The sequence below is a fragment of the Aotus nancymaae genome, unplaced genomic scaffold (assembly GCF_030222135.1).
Source record: "Aotus nancymaae isolate 86718 unplaced genomic scaffold, 86718_ANA_hifiasm-v0.15.2.pri h1tg000057l, whole genome shotgun sequence".
Classification (NCBI taxonomy): domain Eukaryota; kingdom Metazoa; phylum Chordata; class Mammalia; order Primates; family Aotidae; genus Aotus; species Aotus nancymaae.
Window position 1 is genome coordinate 28267317 of NW_026988471.1, and position 23984 is coordinate 28291300.

Below are 23984 nucleotides of genomic sequence, written 5' to 3' on the forward strand. Positions count from 1 at the left end.
GAGTAGTCAGGCTACTATGGGGGAACAGGGAAGAGTATGGTCAGTGTACTGAGGTGAGGGGGTGAGTAGACCCTCCGTCCCAGAGAGTCCTGCAGTGGCCCCAGCAGTTGCTTACCCTAGTGGAGCATGCATTGTGCAGGGTCAAAGGTATCAGCCAAAGAGAGCAGGTGCTCAGGATGAGGCTCTGGTCCCAGAGAGGACATGGGAGCAAGGCAGTGTCATAAGGGAAACCTAGTAACTGGAGTGTTTACAAGGTCAGGAAGGAAAGACTTTAGAGAGAGGGACTATGCCATAAGCAACAGGGCAAAATCCCAGTTTTGGGCGACAAGATCAAGGTCACAGTGAGACTAGCAGTGAGGCTGGCTTGATGCTGAGCAGACAATCTAAGGGTCCCCATATCTCCCCTGCTGAGGGTCTGCCTTGGTCCCTGAAGCTCTATGGAGCTGTAGGAGGATCGAATGGGCCCCAGGGACGATCTGGGATGGGCAGCAGAGGAGGGCGGTCACCTGCCTCTTCCCTCTTCTCTGAAACATACCAACCTATTTTATTAATATTCGTTTATGAAAGAAAAAAAAGAACTGCATTATCTCGTTCTTACACATACCGCACACTGGAAACATAGTTTAATACTCATTCACATCTAAACTGTATAAAGACCCCACAAATATCAAAATACTGATTGGTTATAGACAGTCGAGTACAGAAAAATCTATTAAGCACTGGGTTTCATTTTAAGTACCTTGCAGCACTCTCCAACAAGAAACAAATCAATTAGTAATAAACAGTTCATCGCTAAAAAAAAAATAGGCTAGACAGTGATTGTCCCGGTTTTATTACTGTTGCTAAGCCATCTCATCTGCCCAATGCAATGCAAAGAAATAAAGCGTGATACAAAGGAAAGTAAGTTCTCGACCATCACTATTAATCACAACAGTAAGGCTCTGCTTCATTTTGGAGGCTTGTGTGTATTGTACCACAGAATGCCTCATGTAGATCCTTTGTACAATTTTTATTCAGATCCATAGTACTGAGTTTTATCCACATCCATTGCTGATCTAAATGTTGTGGATGTTGTAGCATACAGAACCGTTTTGATGGAAACCCTGGATCCCAGTAAATAAAAATCATGACCAAAATCCAGGTAAATATGATAGTTCACCCGTTTCTTTTTTGAGACAGAGTCTTGCTCTGCCACTGAGTCTGGAGTACAGTGGCACAATCTCGGCTCACTGCAACCTTCACCTCCTGGGCTTAAGCGATCCTACCACCTCAGACTCCAGAGTAGTCGGGACCACAGGCACATACCACCATGCTCAGCTAAATTTTAAATTTTTTGTAGAGATGAGGTCTCACTATATTGCCCAGGCTGGTCTTGAACTCATGGGCTCAAGTGATCTGTGGCCTCCCAAAGTGCTGGCATTACAGGCATGAACCACCATTCCTGGCCTCCATAGTCTCTCTTTCTGAAGAAACTGGGCTGTTTGACCTGCAGCATTTCCCAGAGTCTGAATTTTGCTGATTGCATCTCCATGGTGCAGTTCAACATGTTCCTCTGTCCTGCAAATTGCCGACTAGATCATTCTGCAAGACCACAGGTCATGTTCTTTCATCAGGAGATACTTCGTGTCTGGTTACTGCTCTCTTTTTTTATGTTAGCACATATCAAACAAAGCTCAATGCTTAGCTCCATTTATTTATTGTGAGTTGCAAAATAATGCTATTCTACTTATTTACCTCTTTTTTCATATATTAGTTGGAATATATTTATAAAAAGATGTTCTCCCTCATCTACTATTTGGGTTACTGAGTAATATGGTTCATGTAGAAAATGCGGAATAAATGCTCAATTCTTTCTCCTTATGCATAGATTTCAAGATAGTGAACTGGTTCTCTATCATCCTCTGAAACTGTTCAATTAACTGTTTGTACATCATTATGAATCCATAAATTTAAACATATTTTTAAGTTTTAATTAATCACAATTATTATCCTCTGAAAGCTCAAATGATCACCTTTGGTCAGTGGAAGCCTCCTGGGTCCCTTTGACATGACCCTAGTAGACTTTCAAAGGTTCTTTGCTATATGATATGACAAAATATTTCTTCTCCAGACCTGGAATAACCATTTTCTCAAAAGCCTTGGTTTCTTTTAGTGGGAAAAAGTATTTTAAGTAAGTACATATTCTGGGTGCTATGGAATCTTTGCTACTGGGTTGGTGATTGTCTCTATTTTCTTTAGTGAACAGAGCTAGGAAATATATATGTGCATGCAGATATGTATATCAGTATAAATATACATCTATGTGAAATACACATACATATGTGTATGACAAGGTATATCATGGGTTCATATTAATATTTCCAACTCAAATTCAGGACTACAGGGCTTTTTATTTAATTCGTCTATATCATATCTGCATTTCTTTTTTCACACTGAGAACCATGTCTCTCAATAACACATGTGATAGTCAAATGAGAATATATTGTAATTATTCATTTACTTTCCCTTTCCTTACACACAGTATTAGAGTCACAATGCTTTACTACCACCATTATTAATCTAAAAATTGAGAACATTAAACTTTTTTTGTATATGTGCTTTTGCTTCTCCTGTGATTTTTTTTGTAATTGTAATATATATAGCTACCCTGGGTGGATGGCCATTACATATGCCGCTCTTTCCTCTATCCCTTACTTAGTCATGGTTCTGTAAGTATTTCTAGTTATTGCTCACATCAGTCCTTACGCTGCTATTTCTCTAGTCATTTTTGTTGTCTGAAGCTTGTTTTAAAGTAAATTCCTTAGAAAGGGGTCACAGGAGAAATATTCCTTGAATTCTTTAGGTGTTGATAGTATATTTTTCCCTGGAGTATCTTAAACATGTTACTCTATTTTCTTGTTATATAAAGTGTTGCTGTCAAAAACTCTTGATAATTTTAAATTTCCTTCTCTAATAAGTCACTTGCTATTTTGCTTAGGTGCCTAAAGTATTTTTTTTTCTTTTTATTTAAAGTCCAGCAATTTTACTAGAATATACATTTACTAGAATATACATTCTGGGTCAATATTCTTAGGTATATGGTGTGCTCTTTTAATAAGTAGCTTCAATAGGATATTTTCCTGGAGTTATACTTTTAAGCATTTTGTTTTGTTCTAGTTATTCATTTTTCTTCTTCAGGTCTTTCTATTATTTGTATGTTGGATCTTCATTGCCTGTCTTTGATGTCTGTCATCTTTTTCATTTTTAAAAATTTCCTCTTTTTACCTTCTATTTCTTGTAAGGCATAAACTGTTGTGTTTATTGGTTTTTGTGTTCCTTCTATTAATAGGTTAGTCTTCATTTTTGAACAGTTTATTACTGCAAATTCTTTTCTGAGTTCTAGCACCACACATCTTGAGTTTTTCTTATACTGATTTATGTACTTTTCATGTCTTGTATCATTGTTTTGGTGCCTTTTAGTTCATTTTAAAACAGAAGGTTAGATTCTGACATATCCAGTAAGCATGTCTTTCTGGCATGCGTTTGCTTTCTGTAGGTGTGTTATTCTGCCATCTGTGTTTCGTTATTGTTTTCTTATTTTAATTTTGAATGATATTTGATCTTGATGCTCTTCTGTTATGTATTTTTATGTGAGATTAGTTTTCCTGAATTTTTAGGGTTCAGGAGCTTTTTATTTCACAGAACTCCCTCTATTCCTTTTTTAAAATATGATGTTCAAAAATATGGAAGTTTCGCAAGGTATATTGGCTCATGCCTGTAATCTCTGCACTTTGGGAGACTGAGGCAAGTAGATCACCTGAGGTCAGGAGTTTGAGACCAGACTGGCAAATATGGTAAAATCCCGTCTCTACTAAAAATACAAAAATTAGCTAGGTGCAGTTACCTGTAATCCCAGCTACTTGGGAGGCTGAGGCAAGTGAATCACCTGAACCCAGGAGGTGGAGGTTACAGTGAGCTCTGATCATGCCACTACACTCCAGCTTGGGTGACAGAGTGAGACTCTGCCTCAAGAGAAAAAAAAAAAAAAAACAAAGCAGTTTGCTTTCTGAGCTTTCTGACTGTTCTTTCTTCCACTTTTATCTGGATATTGTCTTATTTATTTATTCTCTATTATCCCTTTCTGACTCAATGTTTATTTTACCCCCAGAACTTCCTTCTTGTGTGGGACCTGTCCTGGAATGAGGTTTGCTGGCTAGGCTGCTCCAGCCCCTTCAGATCCAACTGTACCCATGGTCCCCTGCACTGGGCAAAGCCCCTCCGACTTTCAGAAGCTGCTCTCCGACTGGCTCTCTGTAATTTCTAGCAAATATCTGTTGGCTCTTTAGGGGTTCTCCTGTTCTCAGGCCTGCTTCTCCCCTGTCTTCTGTCTTGTACTGATGCTGATACTATGCAGGTCTTGTGATGTTGGTGCTTTGACCAATCTCACTTGCATGTTCAAGTTTTAGGGGAATAACCTTATCCTCAAATTTTGCTGTCAATGTTGTTCATGGGTTTTGAGCTTTGATAAACGGTTGTTCTATGTTTATGTGGGGATTTGGAAAGAGTTTTTTTTAAAGAAAACTATGCTGTTCCTACCATCACTGCCCTCTTCCCAGAATCCTTGAAACATTTTTTGAATGTAGAAATCATTTGAGCTCATTGGCTATGGTGAGCCCCTGTAAACCATCTATCTGGTCAGAGCCCTCACCTGCGTTTCTATTCCTGGGCTGCAGGTTTGTTTTTCAGCTTTCACCTCAGGGACATCTCCAATGACCCTGGCTTAGAACCTGCCATTACATATGTTCTGGCTGTTTTTGACACAGCCCGCTAAGTATAATTTAACTTTTTCTTGATAGTGCTACCCAGACTTACTGAGTTGTTTAGGGCTATTTGACTCTTCATTAAATGGCCCCAGGCATAAATATGTTATAGTGACTCTCTTTCTCTGCTGGCAGGTGTCTTTTGGTACTGCAGCATGCCCACCTAATCTTATCTTACCTCCAAGATCAGGTGAGGGCATGACAGTGGCCCTATCCATCTTTGTGTATCAGACTGAGGGCAGTTAACTGCAGGAAACCTTTATGTCACAGTTTTGGAGTGTATTCATATTTTGGTATTTTTATTTGGTGGATGGTGGAAGGTACTAGAAGTCTAACTTTAGATAAAAGGATGTTATCATAATTTTGAATGAACGGGATTGAGGATGTTTAGGCCTTCAATTTCCATGTACAGTTTATGGTACATTTCTACAGCATCTCCATCCTCCAGTAAGCTTAGCTCCTTACAACCATGATAGGTCAGTAGATAGGGAATGGAGAAGAGCTGTGACTTTCATCTTATAAGTCATACAATCATGTAGAAAAGCAATTGGCCAGTGATTGCAAAGCAAACCTGGGGCTAAGTTAAGACGGGCACATCACCTTCCCTCTTTCTACGACACAAAGTATTTTCAGTTGATGAATTTTCCGTACTGTTCTTCTAGCTTGTGTCTCAGACCGAGTTGATTTGTGAGCATGTGCAGGCATATGTACACACACGTGTGTGCTTGCACACATACATGCACACGCTTGCTTGCATGTGCACCTGAGTGCCTGGCCAAGTGTGTCTGTGTACAGATACCCACCCCATTCATTCACGCAAAACTTTCTCTCTGGTTCTTTTTGGATGATGAGAAGTCAGGGAGGTAACAAAAACAATGATCACGCCAGCCCTGTCTTTTCCTAGAAATGCTCACACACATGATCTCATTTTTACTTTTATATTGTTGTTTCCTTTGCTCCAGACACAGTTCCTCTAGGCAGGCGGACTGCCTGATAACGCTGAAGACCAGAGGCCCAACGCCCTCCCTACTAAGAGGCAGGCACCGCTTCTTGGAGAGGGACTTCCAAGTGAGCTTGACCCCATCAACAGGGCAGCAAGCCAGGGCTGTCTGGATAAAAGCTGCTTTCAGGGCTGAATTACCCTAAACAGCTCTGACACCCAGCGATCTGCGGGAGATTTTAATGGCTTCTGTGATGGCTGCTGAATTGTGTTCTCTGCCACCCCCTGCTCCCCAAGGGAAAGTCAGCAACACATGGTTGAAGAGAAAGGTCACAGGAAAAACACTATCCTGAAAGCAGAGCTGTAAAAAATCAAGTTAAGGGAGGCCTCAGGGCTAATTTGGTTATTTCTAACTTGGCTTCAGACCAGAGTCAGGCCAATAAAGTGTTTGATATGAGATGGGTGCTGTGGACTCACCCATCTGCAGGTTACGCATAATGGATTTGGTTTTGAGGCTTCAGTGAGAAGTGGCTGGTGGTTTAAATGCCAGCTCTGCCACACTCAAGCCCAAAAGGTCATGGACTTCTGCCTTGTCCATTCTTGTCTGCAAATGGGAGAGATTTAATCTAGTGCATCACTGCAGGGGTTGTGTGATTAGGACTCGCTGCCTCCTGTTGTAAGGTCCACTGGCTCTTAAGAGACAGGCAAACATGCTGGAAACCACAGCCCCTCACTCCTTTATACTAAGTAATACCTGCTCATCGCTTGGTTCTAACTCATGATGAAATCTCTACAAGGCCGTTGGGATTGTACCTCCTCTGACAGATGAGCAGATGGAGGTGCAGGCAGCCCAAATGGCTGGGGGATCTCGAGCGAGAAAGATGCCCTGACTTCTGGGTCTAGGTCCCAGACCCTCTAAAATGAATTGGAAGACAGAGCCACACATGAGAGGATGTGAGATCCAAATTTCAAGGGTAGAAAAGAAAGCAGTGGGGAAGCATTAGGACCAAATACTGGACCGGGAAGAGAAGGCAAAGTGTGTAAGACTAGAGGGCTAGAGAAAAGAAGGGAAGAAATGCTTCCCTCTTACTTTTGTCTGTAATGCAGTCATGGTGGCTGGAGATGCAGCAGCCATTTTGCAACCACGAGGCAACAAGCATGAGGAAAAGGCCAAGAGGATCTCAGAGATTTAAGTCTTGACATTATCAGGCACTGGATGATGACAGTAGTCCCTTCTAGGGCCACTGAATTAACATCAGCAGTCATCTAAACGACAATTTTTGTTGTCGGACTGGACTAGCCTTGGGCTCCCAGCCACGGGCTGGATCCTACTTCAGCCTCAATGGAGCCTCCTAGAATCAAGATCTCTCAGCTACTTGCAATGAAACACCCCTGACCAGAGAATCCTGTTGCTGTCTCTCAAACGGCAATGCCAGCCTGGATTGAGACCAGCTTGCCTGTGCTTCTTCAGACACTATACAGGCCCTTCTGCCTGACTTCTTTGGTGAAGAGCCAGGGACCCAGGCCGCTCCCAGTCTGGCCCAGTCTGCTCAGCCAAGGCCTGCTCCCCTTACCCCACCCACCCTCTGCTGTGTCTCAGTGCACTTCACTGTCAAGGCCTTCAGAGCTTTTGGGGATATTGTGGAAGGCCTTGGAGATTTCACCAGGCCATACCAGCCTAGAGTAAGAAGTAGGATCTTAATATTATTAGCCAGTAGCCTTTTCCTGATTCTGCTCCCATGTCCTTGAAGGATCCTGAAGTTTTTTTTCCTCAATACTTCATTGTTAGGGCCCGCATTCACACACATGTGTGCTTGGCCACCGTCACCCCTGCCCCCCGGACCTGCTTTATTATTTTCACAGCACATCCCTTTGAAATGATGCCATCTGTATACTCGATTGCTTTCTGCTTTCTGCACTAGCACGTATACTCTAGAAGAGAAAGGCTTGTCTGTTTTGTTCACTGCTTTGTGTCCAGAACCTAAAACAGTGCTAGTCACAGACAGAGTGGTTAATAAAACTTTGTTGAATGAAAAATAAAACCAAAGCAAAATGAAATAGAAGAGAGAAGCTCAAGTGCCATCTCCAAACCCACCCGAGTGGTCAGAAGGAGTTAGTCATGCGTGCGGGGGGCGGGGGGTACAGTGAGGGGCACTGGGACACTTTTGGCCCTTTGGAGCACCTGTTCTAGTGTTAGAATGCTTAAGGTGGATGAACCAGAGTGGTTTTGTTAGTGTAAGTGGCTTTTGCTGAAAGGCCTTTTGTTTTGTCTCTTACCCATGATTGGAAGCGGGTAGGCTTCTGAGGAGCTGGCACACACACTCTCACATACTCACTCGAACACACACATGGACACACACCAGCCCACACTCATACACGCATGCACGCAGATAACTGAAATGCAGGGTGCTCTGTTTGTTTGTTTGTTTGTTTGTTTGTTTTTTTCTTTTTTGAGACAGTCTTGCCCTGTCACCCAGGCTGGAGTACAGTGGTGAGATCTCAGCTCACTGCAACCTCTGCTTCCTGGGTTCAAGTGATTCTCGTGCCTCAGCCTCTCAAGTAGCTGAGATTACAGGTGCACACCACAATCGATGCCCAGCTAACTTTTGTATTTTCTGTAGAGATGGGGTTTTGCCACGTTGGCCAGGCTGGTCTCGAACTCCTGACCTCAAGTGATCTGCCCACCTTGGCCTCCCAAAGTGCTGGGATTACAGGCATGAGCCACCATGCCTGGCCGAGCTTTGTGTTTTTAAGAAAACACTTGAGTCCTACTCATTAGCAGTGTGGCCACTTCCCCAATTCCATGGCTGATGAAACAGACTGGCTGACAGATTGAATGGTCTAGTTAGTAGGATCACAATCGTAAAGCCAGGTGAGGGGAAAGAAATAGTCTTTTCCAAAGAGCTATTTTGAGGCCCAGGGAGTTTTTCTGATTCTCAGGTTGCTGGCCAACCCCACACTAAGCCTTATTTTCCTTACTTTTTAACATTTTTCCTGGAATATGATCATTATTAGATCTGCCAATCACTTACTACAAAATAATAAAAGTTAGATGACTACAATTTGCTCTTATCTTATTATGAAGACACTGTCAATATTCACCGTAAAAACAAATCAGGGCTGGGCATGGTGGTTCATGCCTGTAATCCCAGCACTTTAGGAGGCCTAGGCAGGTGGATCACCTGAGGTCAGAAGTTCGAGACCAGCCTGGCCAACATGGTGAAATCCCGTCTCTACTAAAAATGCAAATTTAGCTGGGTGTGGTGGTGGGTGCCTGTAATCCCAGCTATTCCGGAGGCTGAGGCAGGAGAATTGCTTCAACGCAGGAGAATTGCTTGAACACCAGGAGGTGGAGGTTGCAGTGAGCCAAGATTGTGCCATTGCACTCCATCCTGGGTGACAAGAGCTAAATTCCATCTTAAAAAACAAAAAACAAACAAACAAATAAAAAGCCCCAAGCCTTTCCAATTCAGTCACTTAAATTTATTTGAAAGAATTTTCATGAACAAGGTTTTGATGCATCCATTATTTTCAAGATTTTGATAAGCTTTAGCAGACTTAGGATCCTCTTTTAAATTATACTGACAAGAGGATTTGTGGGGCAATTCTCTATACCCCACACAAATCATTTATGTCCCCTAAGGGGAGTTTGAGGGCTTTACCTGAAAACTGATGATCAATTGGGTTGGGAGAATTGATTGATTGAGAGGACACAAAATGCAAAATACTAACCTCACCCCCAGATACATACTTATGTATATACACAAGAGTGTGAAGCTCATAGAATTTTGTGTATATACAAAAGTGTATACAACTCATAGAAGAAGGTGGAGTGTAAATGAATTGAATATTTATAGAAGGCAACACATGAGGGGTGAGTGAATTGGCCCAATCTTTTTGCTTACATATATATTTAACAATAATGTTAATTACAATATCACAACAGCATTTTCTATTAGCATATTGTTTTGTACCTTTCAAAGCCTGATAGAAATGATCTCATTTGCTCAGTACAATAGCCAGCTCTGAGAAAGAACTGTGGCAGGTAATTAACATCCCTACTTTATGGATGAGGAAAGGGGGCCCAGAATCTTTGACTCTCCTGAAGTTTCATGGCCAGAACCTTGGTCTCTAGGATTCCCTGCCAATCCACTTACTGTCTTGCTATTGCCTGGCACTCAGTAGGCACTTTGTGACTATTTAAGCATCTGTGGAATATTGAATACATAGGCTTGAGATTGATCTTAGGAATTCTGCCCATCAGAATCCCCACTGGGCTCCCAGAGCTTCCTGGTGAATGGTTGATCTCCAGCATACAGAAGCCACTACAGGTAGGCTCTAAGATGGCCTCAGTGGTGTCCAATTCTTGATAGTCACACCCTCGTGTAATCCTCTCCCTTTGAGTATTGGTGAGATCTGTGAGTTGCTTCTAACCAATAGAATATGGCACAGATGATATGTCGTTTTCTTGCTAATGTTATAAAATTGTAATTTCTGTATTACTAGAAGATTCTCTCTTTCTCTCTCCCTCTGTCCCCCTATCTTACTGCCTCACCCCTGCACTACCTTTGAAAAAGTAAGCTGCCATACTGGGGAGAAACCGAGGGTGGCCTCCAGCCAGTTAGGAACTGAGGCCCTCAGTCTAATAGCCCTCCAAGAACTGCCAACTGCCATTGGAGCTTGGCAGTGAACCTCTCCTCAATAGAACTTTTAGATGAGACCCTAGCCCTGGCTGACACCCTAACTGCAACCTCACGAGAGACTACGAAGTGGAGGACCCAGTTGAGCTGTGTCCTATTTCCTGCCCTGCAGAAACTTGTAGAATAAATGTGTGTTGTTATAGCCACTGTGTTTATGGTCATTTGTTACAACGCAATAGATAACTATCTAGGCACTGCAAAGCTCCTGCTGTACAGCTGGGATATTCTTTGGCCTCCTCATCTTTTTTTTTTTTTTTTTTTTGAGATGGAGTTTCGTTCTTGTTGCCCAGGCTGGAGTGCAATGGCATGATCTTGGCTCACCGCAACCTCCACCTTCTGGGTTCAAGCGATTCTCCTGCCTCAGCCTCCCGAGTAGCTGGGATTATAGGCATGTGCCACCACACCCAGCTAATTTTTGTATTTTTAGTAGACACGGGGTTTCTCCATGTTGCTCAGGCTGATCTCGAACTCCCGAGTTCAGGTGATCCACCTGCCTCGGCCTCTCAAATTGCTGGGATTACAGGCATGAGCCACCGAGCCTGGCCAACCTCCTCATCTTTTGTGTAAGCATCCAGCAGGGAGGGCACTGGCTGGGCTGAATTCTGCCCTGTGTCTTCTCTCTCCTCCCAGACCCCTTGATAGCTAAGGTAATTCCATCTCTTCTTTCTTTTCCTCTCGGTAGGAGAGGGGCAAGCTGGGAAGACCATCTTTTGTGATCAAGAGTTAGCATTTTAACCTTTTTACTCCTAGATTCACTGTCCACCTCCAGGCCGAATGAATTAAAATTTTTTTTTTCTTTGCCAAAACCACTGAAGCTTTGCTGTAACGAGCAGAGAGCTGAATAGGCTCTGAGAAGATGCAGAGTTGTTTTACAGGCAGAAGCAGCAAGTCCAAGAGAGAATGATAAAAAGTGGTCTTTCCAAGCAAGTACTTAATGCACTTGCCCTGATGGAGGGGCATTTGTGTTTTCTGCTAGTCTTCAAGCTAAATGATCTTAATCAAGGCATGCTGAGCCCAGAGTTCCTGGATCATTTATTGTCTCCCATTTATGTAACCTTTCACTGAAACAAATGAGAAAATACAACATGTTTTCTCAGGCCGGCCAGGAGAGAGAAAGGCAGTGGTTCCTGTCTGCTGCTTAGAAGGGCAACAGTATCGACTTTATGCTGAAGTATTCTGTCAGCAGCTTTGCCGGAATCCCAGTCCCCATCTAGCACTAGCCTGGAGGTTCAAGAGGCATCTTTGGGTCTGTCAGAGCTGGGTGGGTCTGTGCTATTTCTTCAGGGGGCCCCACGTTTGGGAAGTTCTGAAGTAATAGTGTTGATGCTTTTCTATCTCACAGCACACATTTTGGAAATGATGGTCAGTTCAGAATAATTTGCAATGCACCATCCAGGGCAGGGTGAAGTGGGGGCACCTGTCCTGGTTCTACATGTGATCAGAATCATAAGTCTCTCTTGTGCTGGGAGAACAGTGGCCTCATGCTGGGCTTATGCAGACGAAGCTCTGGGTGATCATTTCTCAAGAGAACACTTTGACTCGTTCATAGCCTCAGACCCCCAGGCCCCTGCATAGGGTTTGGCACTGAGTAGGTACCCAGTACATGCTTGTTAAATGGAACTATGTGAGTTGCTATTCCTTAGGCTTGGGATTCAGGGAAAGCAATGATGTTGTCTGCATCGGATGCTGAGTTGAATCTTCTGAGTGGAAAGAGAACAGCCGATTTGGATGCAGCAAGAGCTTCTCCCCTATGCTAGTCAGCAATTGGGTAGTATTTAGAATTGTTCCTAACAGGTGTGGGCTTAGCGTGGGAAAGACTTTGGAGTGAGCTGGTTTGACTTTGAACCCTGGATCTGCATTTGATTAGTAGGTCAAGTCACATAATCTTTCTGATCCTCTATTTCTTCAATTCTAAAGTGATGAAGAAAATGATGGCAGGCCGGGTGTGGTGGCTTAAGCCTGTAATCTCAGCACTTTGGGAGGCTGAGGTGGGCGGATCACAAGGTCAGGAGTTTGAGACCAGCCTGACCAACATGGTGTAACCCCGTCTCTACTAAAAATACAAAAAATAAAAAAAAAGAAAAATTAGCCGGCATGGTGGTACATGCCTGCAATTCCAGCTACTTAGGAGGCTGAGGCAGAAGAGTCACTTGAACCTGGGAAGCAGAGATTGCAGTGTACCGAGATTATGCCACTGCACTCCAGCCTGGGCTACAGAGCGAGACTCCATCTAAAAAAAAAAATGATGGCCCAGGTAACTAGCTCCTTATGTGTCAGGCACCTCTCTAAGCCCTGGATACACATTAATGTATGTGATCCTTGCATTAAATGTAAGCGATGTAAGCACTGATAATCTAAGCACCATTTTTTGATGCAAGGAAGCAAAGGCACAGACAGCAGAAGGGACTTGCTTAGTTAGAGTGAGTGGCACAGCTGGGATTTGGACACGGGTAGTCTGCGCTCTTAAAAACGATGCTATATTGCTTCCTCATAGTGACAGCTCCCTCAGGGAGTTCGTGAGAATCAAACGAAAGAGATACTGAATGTACTTAGTGACTGTCACCCCGTGGACAGATGGAGAGAGGTGGCTGACAAATGGTGGAACACAGCCTGAGAAGCTCTATTGCTGGTGGGTGCTCGGCCTTCAGCCCAGCCTCCAGTTCCACCCGGTTACCATCACCTGGCCCCTGGGGAAGTACTTTCTCGCCATTAAGCTGGCCCCGGTGTTTACTATTGTCCACCTCTTGGGGATGCTGACTGGCTCTCCAGTGTGCAAAGCCTCTTCCACTGGAAGAAGCTCGTTAGCGTTGGTAATGGGATCATGAATCACAAATTAGTTCTTTGGCACCTCTCTTCCTGGAGCACAGCCCTGCTTTCTCAGGGGAAGGGGGACGCACCCAAATGAATAGCGACATTCTAATTGGGAGAGTGCTGAACGTGCTGCGATGACTGGGGTCCCAAGAGCCTTGTTCAGGCTGGTGCTTCCTGCGTCATCGCTAGTCAGCTTGCTATAAATAGGTGATAATCTAAAATTAGTAACATAAGCGCGATCACAGAGCATGAGGTTAATCATCAGGGCAGCTGAGCAGGGAAATGGCCAGTGTCTGAAGGGGCTCCAGGGGTTGTAACTATGGTCCTACGTCTGCCACCCCTTAATGAACTGTCCCCCCTAGTTAAATGGGTGCTAATAGAAGTGCCTTCCAAGTGCACCAGTGAAGGCCAATTAGCTGCAATTATCAGCTTTCTTACATGTGCGTCGGAATACTGCCTGCCTGGGGCACCGTCTTGAATGTTAGTGAAGATGCAGATGTGCTCTGTTTAAGCGAAAACTAACATAAGAAGCCAGGTTGTTCAGAAAAGAGAGATCCCTCTGGAAGACCTATTCAATAATGGGATTCCTAAAAGATTTCTTTATCGTGACTTTGACCTTCCAAATGTTACCTGGCCTAAAAAATTTCAGTTTCTGCATGATTTTTGAGAAACACGATCTTTTGCTTTTTACACAAGTTGTCTAACTTAGGGCAAGTTAGTTCACCTCTCTGGACCTCATCTGTTAAAGGGAGATACCATGATAGCACCAAGAGCTCAGCACAGTCCTGGCACACAGCAGTGCTTGGTGAATTGTAGTTACGATTGATGTGTGAAGAGGGAACAACGTGATGCAAGGCCTTTGCTTTGGGCCAGACTCCTCGTCTGTAGGTCGGGCTGCAGTTCTGAGTTCCTAAATTTTTTTTGCTAATCAAACTTTCATTGAGGGATGGTTAAAAATGCGAATTTGACCTCCTGCTCCCAGACATTCAGATTCCACAGGTTGGCAGGGGCCCAAGAATCTGCATTTTTAACAAGCAGCACTTGCAGGCACCCCTGTTCCCTTCAGGGGACCCAGATGCAGATGATTTGAGGCCACACTTGGAGAAACCGGGACTGAGTCTAATTCCCTGGCTGGCCAGCTCACTGCTGCACTTGTGAGTCCTGGATTGTGGCCGTAACTGGGCATTTCTGGGGGAAGCTGTTAATGATATCATTAACATAAGTCTATCTGAGCTCCCTCCAGAGTGGGTGGTCCCTGGCTTCCTGCTCTGACTTGTTTCTGGACTTCTCACTTCTTGGACCTCCTACCTTCAAGGCTGGGATGCAATGAGGAGCTGTGGCTAAAGAGAGGGACTTGGCTTCCTCGCTGTCCCCAGCATGGGATTATCTGCAAGGCCAGCGAGGAAGAGGCCAGGATTTTCGGAACTGGATTAGAATACATGATTGATTTAGGAATGGAGTGACTCTGAAGTGGGGTGTGCCGCTACAGTAGGCTTGTCGGGACCTGCAGGGCCTGAGTGCAGCAGGGCCTGAGGGGAACAAAGCCCCCCATCGAGCGGAAAGACAGGCTCTGAGGGAGGATGCTGGCCTGCGGAGCCTGCCTTCTGACCATGCCGTCATCCCCAGAAGGGCGTACTTGGAACATAATGGCTCTAGCTACAAATTCTATTAACTCTAATAGTTGTTCTGTGGTGAATGGATAATGCATTTAGCAGAAATAGACCCAATCAATTTATAGGAAACACATAAAACTTTCTCATTGGAATTGGCATCTGTTCTTGAATCAGGAGCGTGTGTGGAAATGGACAGTCTGTCGCCCTTCCTCACTTCTGGGCACGTTAGCAGTGCCATGGGTTAATTGGAGATATGGGCCAAATAAAGCCATAGCTCCCTGATGATATCACCCTTCAACCCTTGGAATCTTGGAGCTGGGAATGGGAAGGAACTTGGACACTGTCTACTTCTAACTTTGACTTTTAAAAAATTTGGTTTCTCTGCCCTTGTCTGTGTTCACATTAGTCCTCCTCATCTGCTGAATTGCCCTGATGGGAGCCCTGCGGACCCGGCGGGGGTGTTCCAGCGCTCTTCCCATGATTCTGTATATTTTTAATTGCTTTATCCCCCTTTGGCAAGAGATGTGTACTCAGAAAATGGCAGACCAACCTGTCACCAAATAGCTAGAGGCAAGGCTATGGTTTTCACGCCAGGGCTCCATAGTTAGGGCTGTGGAGTTGGGCTGGTTCTCCCGTTAGCTGAGTTGATTCTCTTAGACTTGCCCTATACAGACAGCATCTGAGCTTCAAGGAGAAGGATGGAGGGGAAGGGAGGTTGAGGCAGGGTCCTTGGGCCCGGGGGGGCTGCTTATCCTCATTTGGGCTTTTAAGGGAAAGAGTGTGGTAGAGACTGCCTGTTCATCCTCACTGCTAACATTCAGTACTGCCAGAGAGAGACAGTCATGGGGAGGGGAGAGAGACAGAGAGAGAAAGAGAGAGAGAGAGAGAGAAGGAGGGAGCAAGGTGAGGGAGACAGAGAGATAGAGAGACAGAGAGAGGAACCTGGCTCTGCAGCCCTGTGATCACATTACTCCAATCATTTGGTTAGTGTAATTGTATGTGCAAAGCTGACAAATGTAATTTCCCTGGACTTAAGACTTGCACCATTTTCTCGTTCAGCCCCTTCATCTGATTAGCTAAAGTGACTCAGAGTCTTCCGAGAACACCGCATGAAGCACCTGGATAGGATTTTCCCGGCCTGGAAGCTTCAGCAGCTCAGCTCTGCCCCATGGGCCTGGAGGTGAAGAACCGCCCAGATCTAGGGAGTCAGGCACAGTCCCTCATCAGAGGGGAGGGCTGCTGTGGGGAGTGAGGACTGTTTAGGGAAGTGTTGTCAGTAACTTTTCAAAGGCCGCCAGAGGGCCTTTGCGTTTCTAGGAGTTCTCCAACGCCTGCCTGGAGGAGAGCTGAAATGCCACCAGCCACCTTGTTCCAGCCCAGCAGAAACTGACAGCTTTGAACTTTGGAAAGAAAAATCGCGTTATGTTGTCTCCTCGATTGTTTGTGAGAAGGTTGGGGGTGATTTGTTTACTGTGTGTGCAGGGTGTCTTGGCTGGAACTCTTCCTGCTCTTTTCCATTTTTAGTGTTTATCTCTGGAGACTTCGATACCTAGAAGTAGCTTAGTTGGGTGAAAGAATGTGGATTCCAGGTTGACTTCCTGGCTCCACTGCCTTCCAGCCACGGGCCCTTAACATTCTTCTAGTTTCCTCATCTCTGCAATGGTAAAAACAGCAACTATCCCTGGGCCAGTGTGAGGGCAAGTTGTGGTGTGGAATAACCTAGCCCATGGGACCATGCTCAACGATCTTTCCCTTCTTTTCCTTCTCCTTCCAGCCTATCCCTCTGTTCCTCTTCAGGGGACCTCCCAGGTAGAAATCCATGCTCTGCCGCCTCATAGCCCACTCTCCTCCCATGGCCCAGAAGCTCCAGAACGGCGAGTACTGGCTCAGCCCTGTCCCTGTTGTAACCATGCACCGTGCTGGGCATGCATCTGCTGGGTGACTATTACTGAGTGGGTGTGGCCTTGGCCTCAGCCTTCATGAGTCTGCCTGGACCCATAGGCACTGCCTCGGCATTGCCCTGAGACTGGAGTTGAGGATGACGGGTCAAGTTTCTCAGCGGGAGGCTTGTGTTCCAGTTGCTGTCTTCTCCAGCCTTTAATTTTATTTAGAGGTGGTGGGGGAGTCATCGCCACGTTTGAGCCACCGGTAATTTCATCAGTCTGAGTGGCCATCGGGCAGGCCCTTATCGATTAGCCTTTTAGGGACAGTGGGAGTTATATGGCAATAAACTCAGGAGTCGAGCAGGCTGTTTCCTAAATGCTGGCTGCAGGGGGCTGGCTGCTGACACCTGAGATCCAAGCTCAGGCATCCAGCCATCCACTGGTCGATAGATGTTTCTGGAGTCTCTGCTATGTAATCAGTGCTGTTGATTAGGCTGGGCAGGGGGCTGTGGCTATGTTTACTTAGCCCACTAAAAGGGGAAGTCTGGCTTCTTCCCTTAATTTATACATTTATAAATTTCCTGACTTTATCACAGGGAGGTGGTAGTTGACCAAGAGCCAAGGAGTGAGTGGAAGTGAATCACTGGGGCTGGGTGGCAGGGCGTTGAATGGAAAAGTTAGAAGGCTGCCTCCAGCAGGTGAGACATTGTCATAAACTGAGAATCGAGGGGGAAACCAGGGAGAGCCGCAATTGTGGGACAGGCTCCCCTCTGTGTGGAACTGGGGCTCTCCTCTCTGTGGGAACATGCAAAGGTCTTTTGTGATTCTAGTGAAAGGGGAAGGGAGGGATGATGGGAAAAGGAACTCACTTTCTCCTGGGTTTGGCAGCTGGATTAGATCAGGCAGGAATCAGGAAGGGTGAGGGTTAGCCCTGGGGCAGCTTTTCATGGGACAGAAAGGAAGGGACTCCTTCAAAGACAAAGCAACACTAACATCTAGTTCACACGTTGAGAGCTGATGTGGCAAAGGCTTGAACCTCATTTCTTGTACTTTGTACCAAAAAGGGATTTCACATTATAAGTTGAAATCAGAGATTTATCACTGATCTGTTATTATTTTGATAAAGACTTACCTTTTATAGGAAAAAGAGTGTGGGTAGATTGTGTGTTGTATACTTGTTTCTCCAGGCTATACATAGCAGAAGAACCCTCCCAGGACAAGGCACCAATGCCTGCCTGGGAAAAATGCCTTGGTTTGCTGGTGTGGGGCCGGGGCAGCCTTAGTTAGCTTCTGTGGGGCTAGGCTCACAGCCTCCGGTCTAATAGAAGACTGGCTGACAAGTTACACCTATGGTTTATAACCAGAGGTTGAAGAGTTTCTTTAGTGGCAAGGGGCCATGGGAAGTCTTTGCTTGGGGTATGCTCAACAGAACAGCTTTTGAGGGGATCTGAGCTCTGGGGGAACTGTGTTGAATGGAAGCTTTGGGGGCTTTACCCATGATGGGGTAGTCCACCTTTGTGCAACAGATAACCTTGGCCATGGGCCCAGCCCTCTTTATGAGGAGAAGGAATCTGACAGTAAGATTTGCTTTGTTCAGTAAGAGGAGAGTGAATTCAATGCCCGAGTTGGGGAAAAAAAATGCCAGCTTGGTTCTCCCCTTCGGGCGGGGCCTAGGTATTCCCTAGGCATAAAGGAAGCTGCTCCTCTGCACAACTTCCAGAGGTTTCCTTTGCTTAGGCAATATGAGAACCAGTCAGCTTCCTCTTGGACCCCATAGTCAGAGCGTAGGTGATGCTCCTTCTAAAGATTGACTGTTTCATTGTTTTAGCACAGCCCCCCACCCCAATCACAGCACCAGTCTTTCTTCTGCCTTTTGCAACAAGCAGTTACTGTGCTCACCTGTGTGAGCTGAGCCCTTACCTGTAGGGTCAAAGATGGGGGTCTGTCTTGCTGAATTTTCCCCGGGTTTCAACTCCTTGTTTGGGTTTCTCTCAAACAGGTTTCTTGATTTGGGTGCTGTCTTCTGAGGGATCTTGTCCTCTCCACTAACTGGAATAGAGGAGAATGGGCTGTGTTAGGTAAGGGTCGATTTCAGGCCGACAGATGATTTTACACTGAGGGAGGTGGGAGAGACAGGCGTAGGCTGAGGAGGGACAGTAGGGCCGTGGGCCGTCGGGGTGGGGGACAGGGTGCCGGGGTCAGAGTGAACTCACTGGTGAGGTAGCAGTCCAGGCTGATGGAGATATTGTCAAAAGCCACGATGGCTCTGGATCCTTGTCCCCACCATGCGACCATCTGTAGCCAGAACCTGTACACATCAAGAGGAATGTATGTGAGAAGCAAACCGGGGGGTCTCGTCTTAGGATTCAGCATCCAGCAGGCATGTGCTGACTACCTGGCTCAGAATGTGAGTTTGGAAAAGGCTTACCTAATCCCAGAGCAGAGGGAGAGAAGAGCAGTCAACTCCCCCTTCCGTATCGATCCGTAATGTTAATGACCAACACGCTGGTCCTTAAATCCAGCCCAGAGTTTGAGGCCTGGGACCGGGACTACCTGAAAATCTGAGGAGAAATCTTTTGCTTTCTGGGTGTGTGAGGTGATTGGAAGTGAAGAAATCTGACGGTAACGGCTTTGTTCAGCACGTGGGGAGTGATTTCAAGGCACTGAGTTGGGGAAAAAAAATACCAGCTTGGGTCTCCTGTTTGGGTGAACTCAACAGGAGACATGTGTAGGTCTGACATTCAGCCAGTGGGGCTGAAGCCATTATTAAAATATTAAAATGCTTCCGTACCAGCCAATAAAGAACCGCAGTTCCACTAGTGCCCCTTGCTTGTCGCATCAGGCAACTGGGTCCTTCCCTGGTGCCCCCCCCTGCTCTCTGAATTTCCCAATTCACCAGCACCCATAGGGTTTATCCATTGGATAGCCCAACAGGGGTTTCATGCATCCCAGGTTTCATCCAGCGTCACTGGAGGTTGCCTGCCTGGTGGTTAAATATTAAGTGACTTGACTATTACCCCTGGGAGTGTTTGTAACCAACACAGAGGAGTCATAAAAGTGTTAACAATAAACCCATTAAGATATTGTTTCTTTCCCTGCTCTTTCATATCCGTGGACCGCCAGGTTCTCAGACTGTGGCCAGGGAAGGCCTTACAGTGACATAAACAGGAAAATACCCTTGGTTTGTTTGTTTCCCGAGAAATCATCTCCCAGAAGGCTATCAGTCAACCAGCCTTTCCTACTGTAAAGTGAAGATTCCCTGAGAACCTTAAAAACCTTTCCCGCCCTCCAGAAAGTCAGTCCAGGATGACCTGCAGAACAGCGTGTGGTCTCTGGCATGGATATGAAAACACCAAGAGAGGGAAGCCGTGCCCACCACCTGGTGACTGGGTAAACCTCACACGGTACAGCCATACAATGGGACGCCAGTCTACGGTAAAGAACGGACCGGCAGACATGCTATAAAACGGACGGACCTCAAACACACTACGCTAAGTTAAAGAAGCCAGACAGTAGTTAAAGACCTCATATTGAATGATTCCATTGATAGAATATGTCTAGAAAAGATAAATCTGTGGAGCCAGAAAGCCGGTTCGTGGTTGCCCCGGGGCTGCGAGTGGGCGCAGGATTGACTGCAGACTAGCACGCAGGCTTTTTTGGGGGATGAAAATGTTCAGAAACGGGAGTGTGGGGCTCTCTCCACAACTCTGTAAGTTTGTTGGAAGTCATTGATTTGTACACTTACAGTGGGTGAATTTTATGATATATAAATTATAGCTTGATAAAGCTGTTAGAAAAAAAGGAGAGGGAGGAAGAAAGAGGGAAGCCAGGCCACAGGGCACTGGCACATAGGATGGCAAGAGAAGGAAACCAGAGCAGGGTGGGCACTGGTGAGGCGAAGAGAACGGGACCTGCGGGCACAAGGACAAGAAACGGGGTGTCAGCAGTGCGAGGAAACACACGGAGGAGGCGGTGTGGAGAGAAGGGCGTTTGCTCACAGGGGTTTGCAGAGGCAGCAACGCTTTAGCCAGTGAGCCAACTACAGCAGGGGCTGGAAGCCCTGTTCCGCCTGTGAGCAGATGACCGCTCATCAACACGTAGAAGGCTAAGTGCTGGCTTCGTTATTCCTGGCCCGAGAACAGTTACTGTTTCCATGGAGCGAAGCCTTAAATTCCAAACTTTTATCTGAATAATTGTGATTGATTATTCTTAACTGAACTACTCCATACATTTATCTGTGCCTTTTTTCTTTTTTTGAGATGGAGTCTCACACTGTTGCCCAGGCTGTAGTGCAGTGGCATGATCTCGGCTCGCTGTAATCTCTGCCTCCTGGATTCAAGCAATTCTCCTGCCTCAGCCTCCTGAGTAGCTGGGACTACAGGTGTGTGCCACCAGGCCCTGCTAATTTTTTTGTATTTTTAGTAGAGACAGAGTTTCACTGTGTTGACAGGATGGTCTTGATCTCCTGACCTCATGATCCGCCTGCCTCGGCCTCCTAAAGTGCTGGGATTACAGGCATGAGCCACCACGCCCAGTCTTATCTGTGCTTTTAACCCTCTTGTGAGGGCTGGTCATTCAGAAACAACCTTTCTGTCTGGAAGTCACAATTATAGGACTCAAATCTTGTTTGATTCTAAAGAAGAAATGCCCAAATCTGTTGTAGCTGCGGCCAACACCGCTGGGGTTGGCCTTTCAGGCCATATTCCCCATGAAAAGCTCTCCATGCTACCCTCAGTCAGGATAGGGTGGGCTGGCGGTTGGGTGTGGAAGGAGGAGTGCCTGGTGGAGAAACTTCAAATCCTGTTCTGGGAGGCTTGGGCACGCCAGATGAGTGTGCAAGAGGGGATGGACAGCACAAGGACCCTCAGCCCCTGCCACCCTGGCACTGGGGTGTATGCCTCTGAGAGGCATCTCTCATTCCAGCCTTGATACACACCTATTTTTGTGTCCTATACAGCTATTGCATATAGGTCTATGGGGCATTCTAAGAGAAATCAGATATGAATGCTGCATTCAGGTCACTTAACTGTCCAGTGTGAAGATGAAGTGTGTGTACCTCGCTGTGGAATAGCGTAGAAGGAGGTCAATGCTTCATGAAGGTGCAGATACAGCACCATGGGAGTTCAGAGGAAGGGGGAATTACACCAGGGCAGGGAGATCAGGAGGGCTTCATGGAGAAGGTAGTATTTAAGTCGGTTTTGAATGCAGGGAAGGGCTTGAGGATGTGGGTGTGGGAGTGCAGTGCAGAGAGGAGAAGATATCTGGAGCAGAGGAACTGGTGTGAGGGCAAGGAAGTTCTGCCATTATTTCAGGGAACATGGAAAGCCATGGCGGGTTTCTAACAGGACAGTGGCGAGACCAAAGACCTCTTAGAGTATAATTGTGATGGGACTAGTAAACAGGATGGGGACCAGAAGAGGAGGCAGAGAGGCAGGGGGATTGTGTGAGAGGCATCTTTGCACTCCTTCATCAAGTTTCTCCATGAATCTTGGCAAGGTTATAGCCACGATTTCCCTGGGGTCCTCACACGGGAAACAGTCCAAGGATGAGTTTCTGGCTTGAGCCTGTGTAACCCAGACAAAGCCCAGGCCTGGGATCTCAGCTGGAAAACCAGGGCCCTAATACTGCTGTCTTGTTAAAGTCAGGGAACCCTTAGGAAAATGCTGCTCCAGGCAGCAAGAGAATAGGCACTTAGAATGACAGAGAGGGTGGACAGAAGGACTCAGCTTCCCTGTGGAAGCATCAAGAGGGCACAGCTGCCTGGCTTGCCTGCACATCACGGGGTGAGGCCCCCGACAGGCCACATTTCTCCACCAGGTCATCATCTCCTAACCTGTCATTCACAGGACCAGGGGCCAAGACAGGCCCCGATTTCAATGCTGAGCTGTATGAGGGGTGTACCTTCCAGGAGGCCAGAGGGGCCTGAGTGAGGAAATGACTTGTGTGTGCCTGTGGAGCCTGGGGAGAGGGGGACAGAATTGTGGCTGTCCTCTAAATGGGTGCTCCCAGGGAAGCTGCACATTCCCCCACCCCTCTCTCTGCCTTCCTTCCTTATTAGTAAAAGATTAGATCTGCGAAGTCTTTCACAGCCACTGGGCCTCTTAGCATGAATGGGATGATGCCGGCTGAGGCTGGAATGGTTTCTAAATAGAAGAGTTTCTAAAGTGCTCTGCGCGGCGACAGCAGTGGCAGCTGCTGCTTCAAAGAGTTTGATTGACACTGGGAATTGCACATATTTTGAGTCAGGAACACTCACAACCATCAGGAAGACTCAATCAGATGGCAACATGGGACCAGGCAGTGCTGCCTCTGTCCACCCATGGGCCAACCCACATGTGGGCACCTCTGTCCACCCACAGGCCAACCCTCCCCCATGGCTCCAGCCCCCAGAGGCTGCAGGGAAGGGACAGTGGGACAAAGGTGGGACAAAGGAGAGCCACTGAAGGATGGGTGGAAGGTGGGGCAGAAGCAAAGGCCGTCTGGGAATGGGGGCTAGGGGTGGTAGGTGGTGAGTAGTCGGCGGGTAGAGCAGCCCCAACCTAGGAGACTCTTTTCAGTGGATGTGCTGGCCCAGAGACAGAGTGGGCATCAGGACCACCCAGATTCAGGCTTCCCTACTTCCGAAGGTGCCTGGTTGTGTGTCTTTACCCGACAGGTGAAGAAGAGGTTGTTCCTGGCCCCGCTCACCCTCTCCTTGCTGGAGATGGGACAGGCTTCCTCAAGGATCTCACAGTCTCTTGATTCCACCCACTCCTTCCGTGAGTCCCCCAAAGTACAGCTGTCGTGTCATTCTCCAGAGTCAGCCATGGCCTCAGGTCTGGAGTTCTACCACTTACGAGGCGGGCCACTTTGGGATTGAGGGAAAGTTCTGGCATGTACCAGGTGGATCACCAGGGGACTGAGGGAAGGGTCTGGTATGTACCAGGTGGACTACCATGGGACTGAGGGAAAATTCTATAACATACAAGGTAGACCTGACACTTAGGTGAGACCTGACACACTCTGGGACTGAGAGAAAATTCTAGTATGTCCCAAGTGGTCCATTCTGGGATTGAAGGAAAGTTCTAGAATGTACTATGTAGACCACTCTAGGGAAAGTTCCATTATGTACCAGGTAGACCACTGTGGGACTGAGGGAAGGTTCTAGTATGCACCAAGTGGTCCATTCTGGGACTGAGGGAAAGTTCTGGTTGTAGACCACTCTGGGACTACGGGAAAGTTCTAACATGCACCAGGCA

General features: G+C 46.5%; 1 protein-coding gene across 1 annotated transcript in view; it reads right to left on the reverse strand.

The window, feature by feature from the left end:
- ALK (ALK receptor tyrosine kinase) overlaps window positions 1–23984 on the reverse strand; it is a 752988-nt gene that overhangs the window by 86058 nt on the left and 642946 nt on the right. Inside the window, exons 10-11 of the mRNA XM_064363964.1 lie at window positions 18960–19054; window positions 18667–18795 (exon numbers count right to left, since the gene is read on the reverse strand). Of these exons, the coding sequence (XP_064220034.1) occupies window positions 18667–18795; window positions 18960–19054 (224 nt within the window). The remainder of the gene's footprint in view (window positions 1–18666; window positions 18796–18959; window positions 19055–23984) is intronic.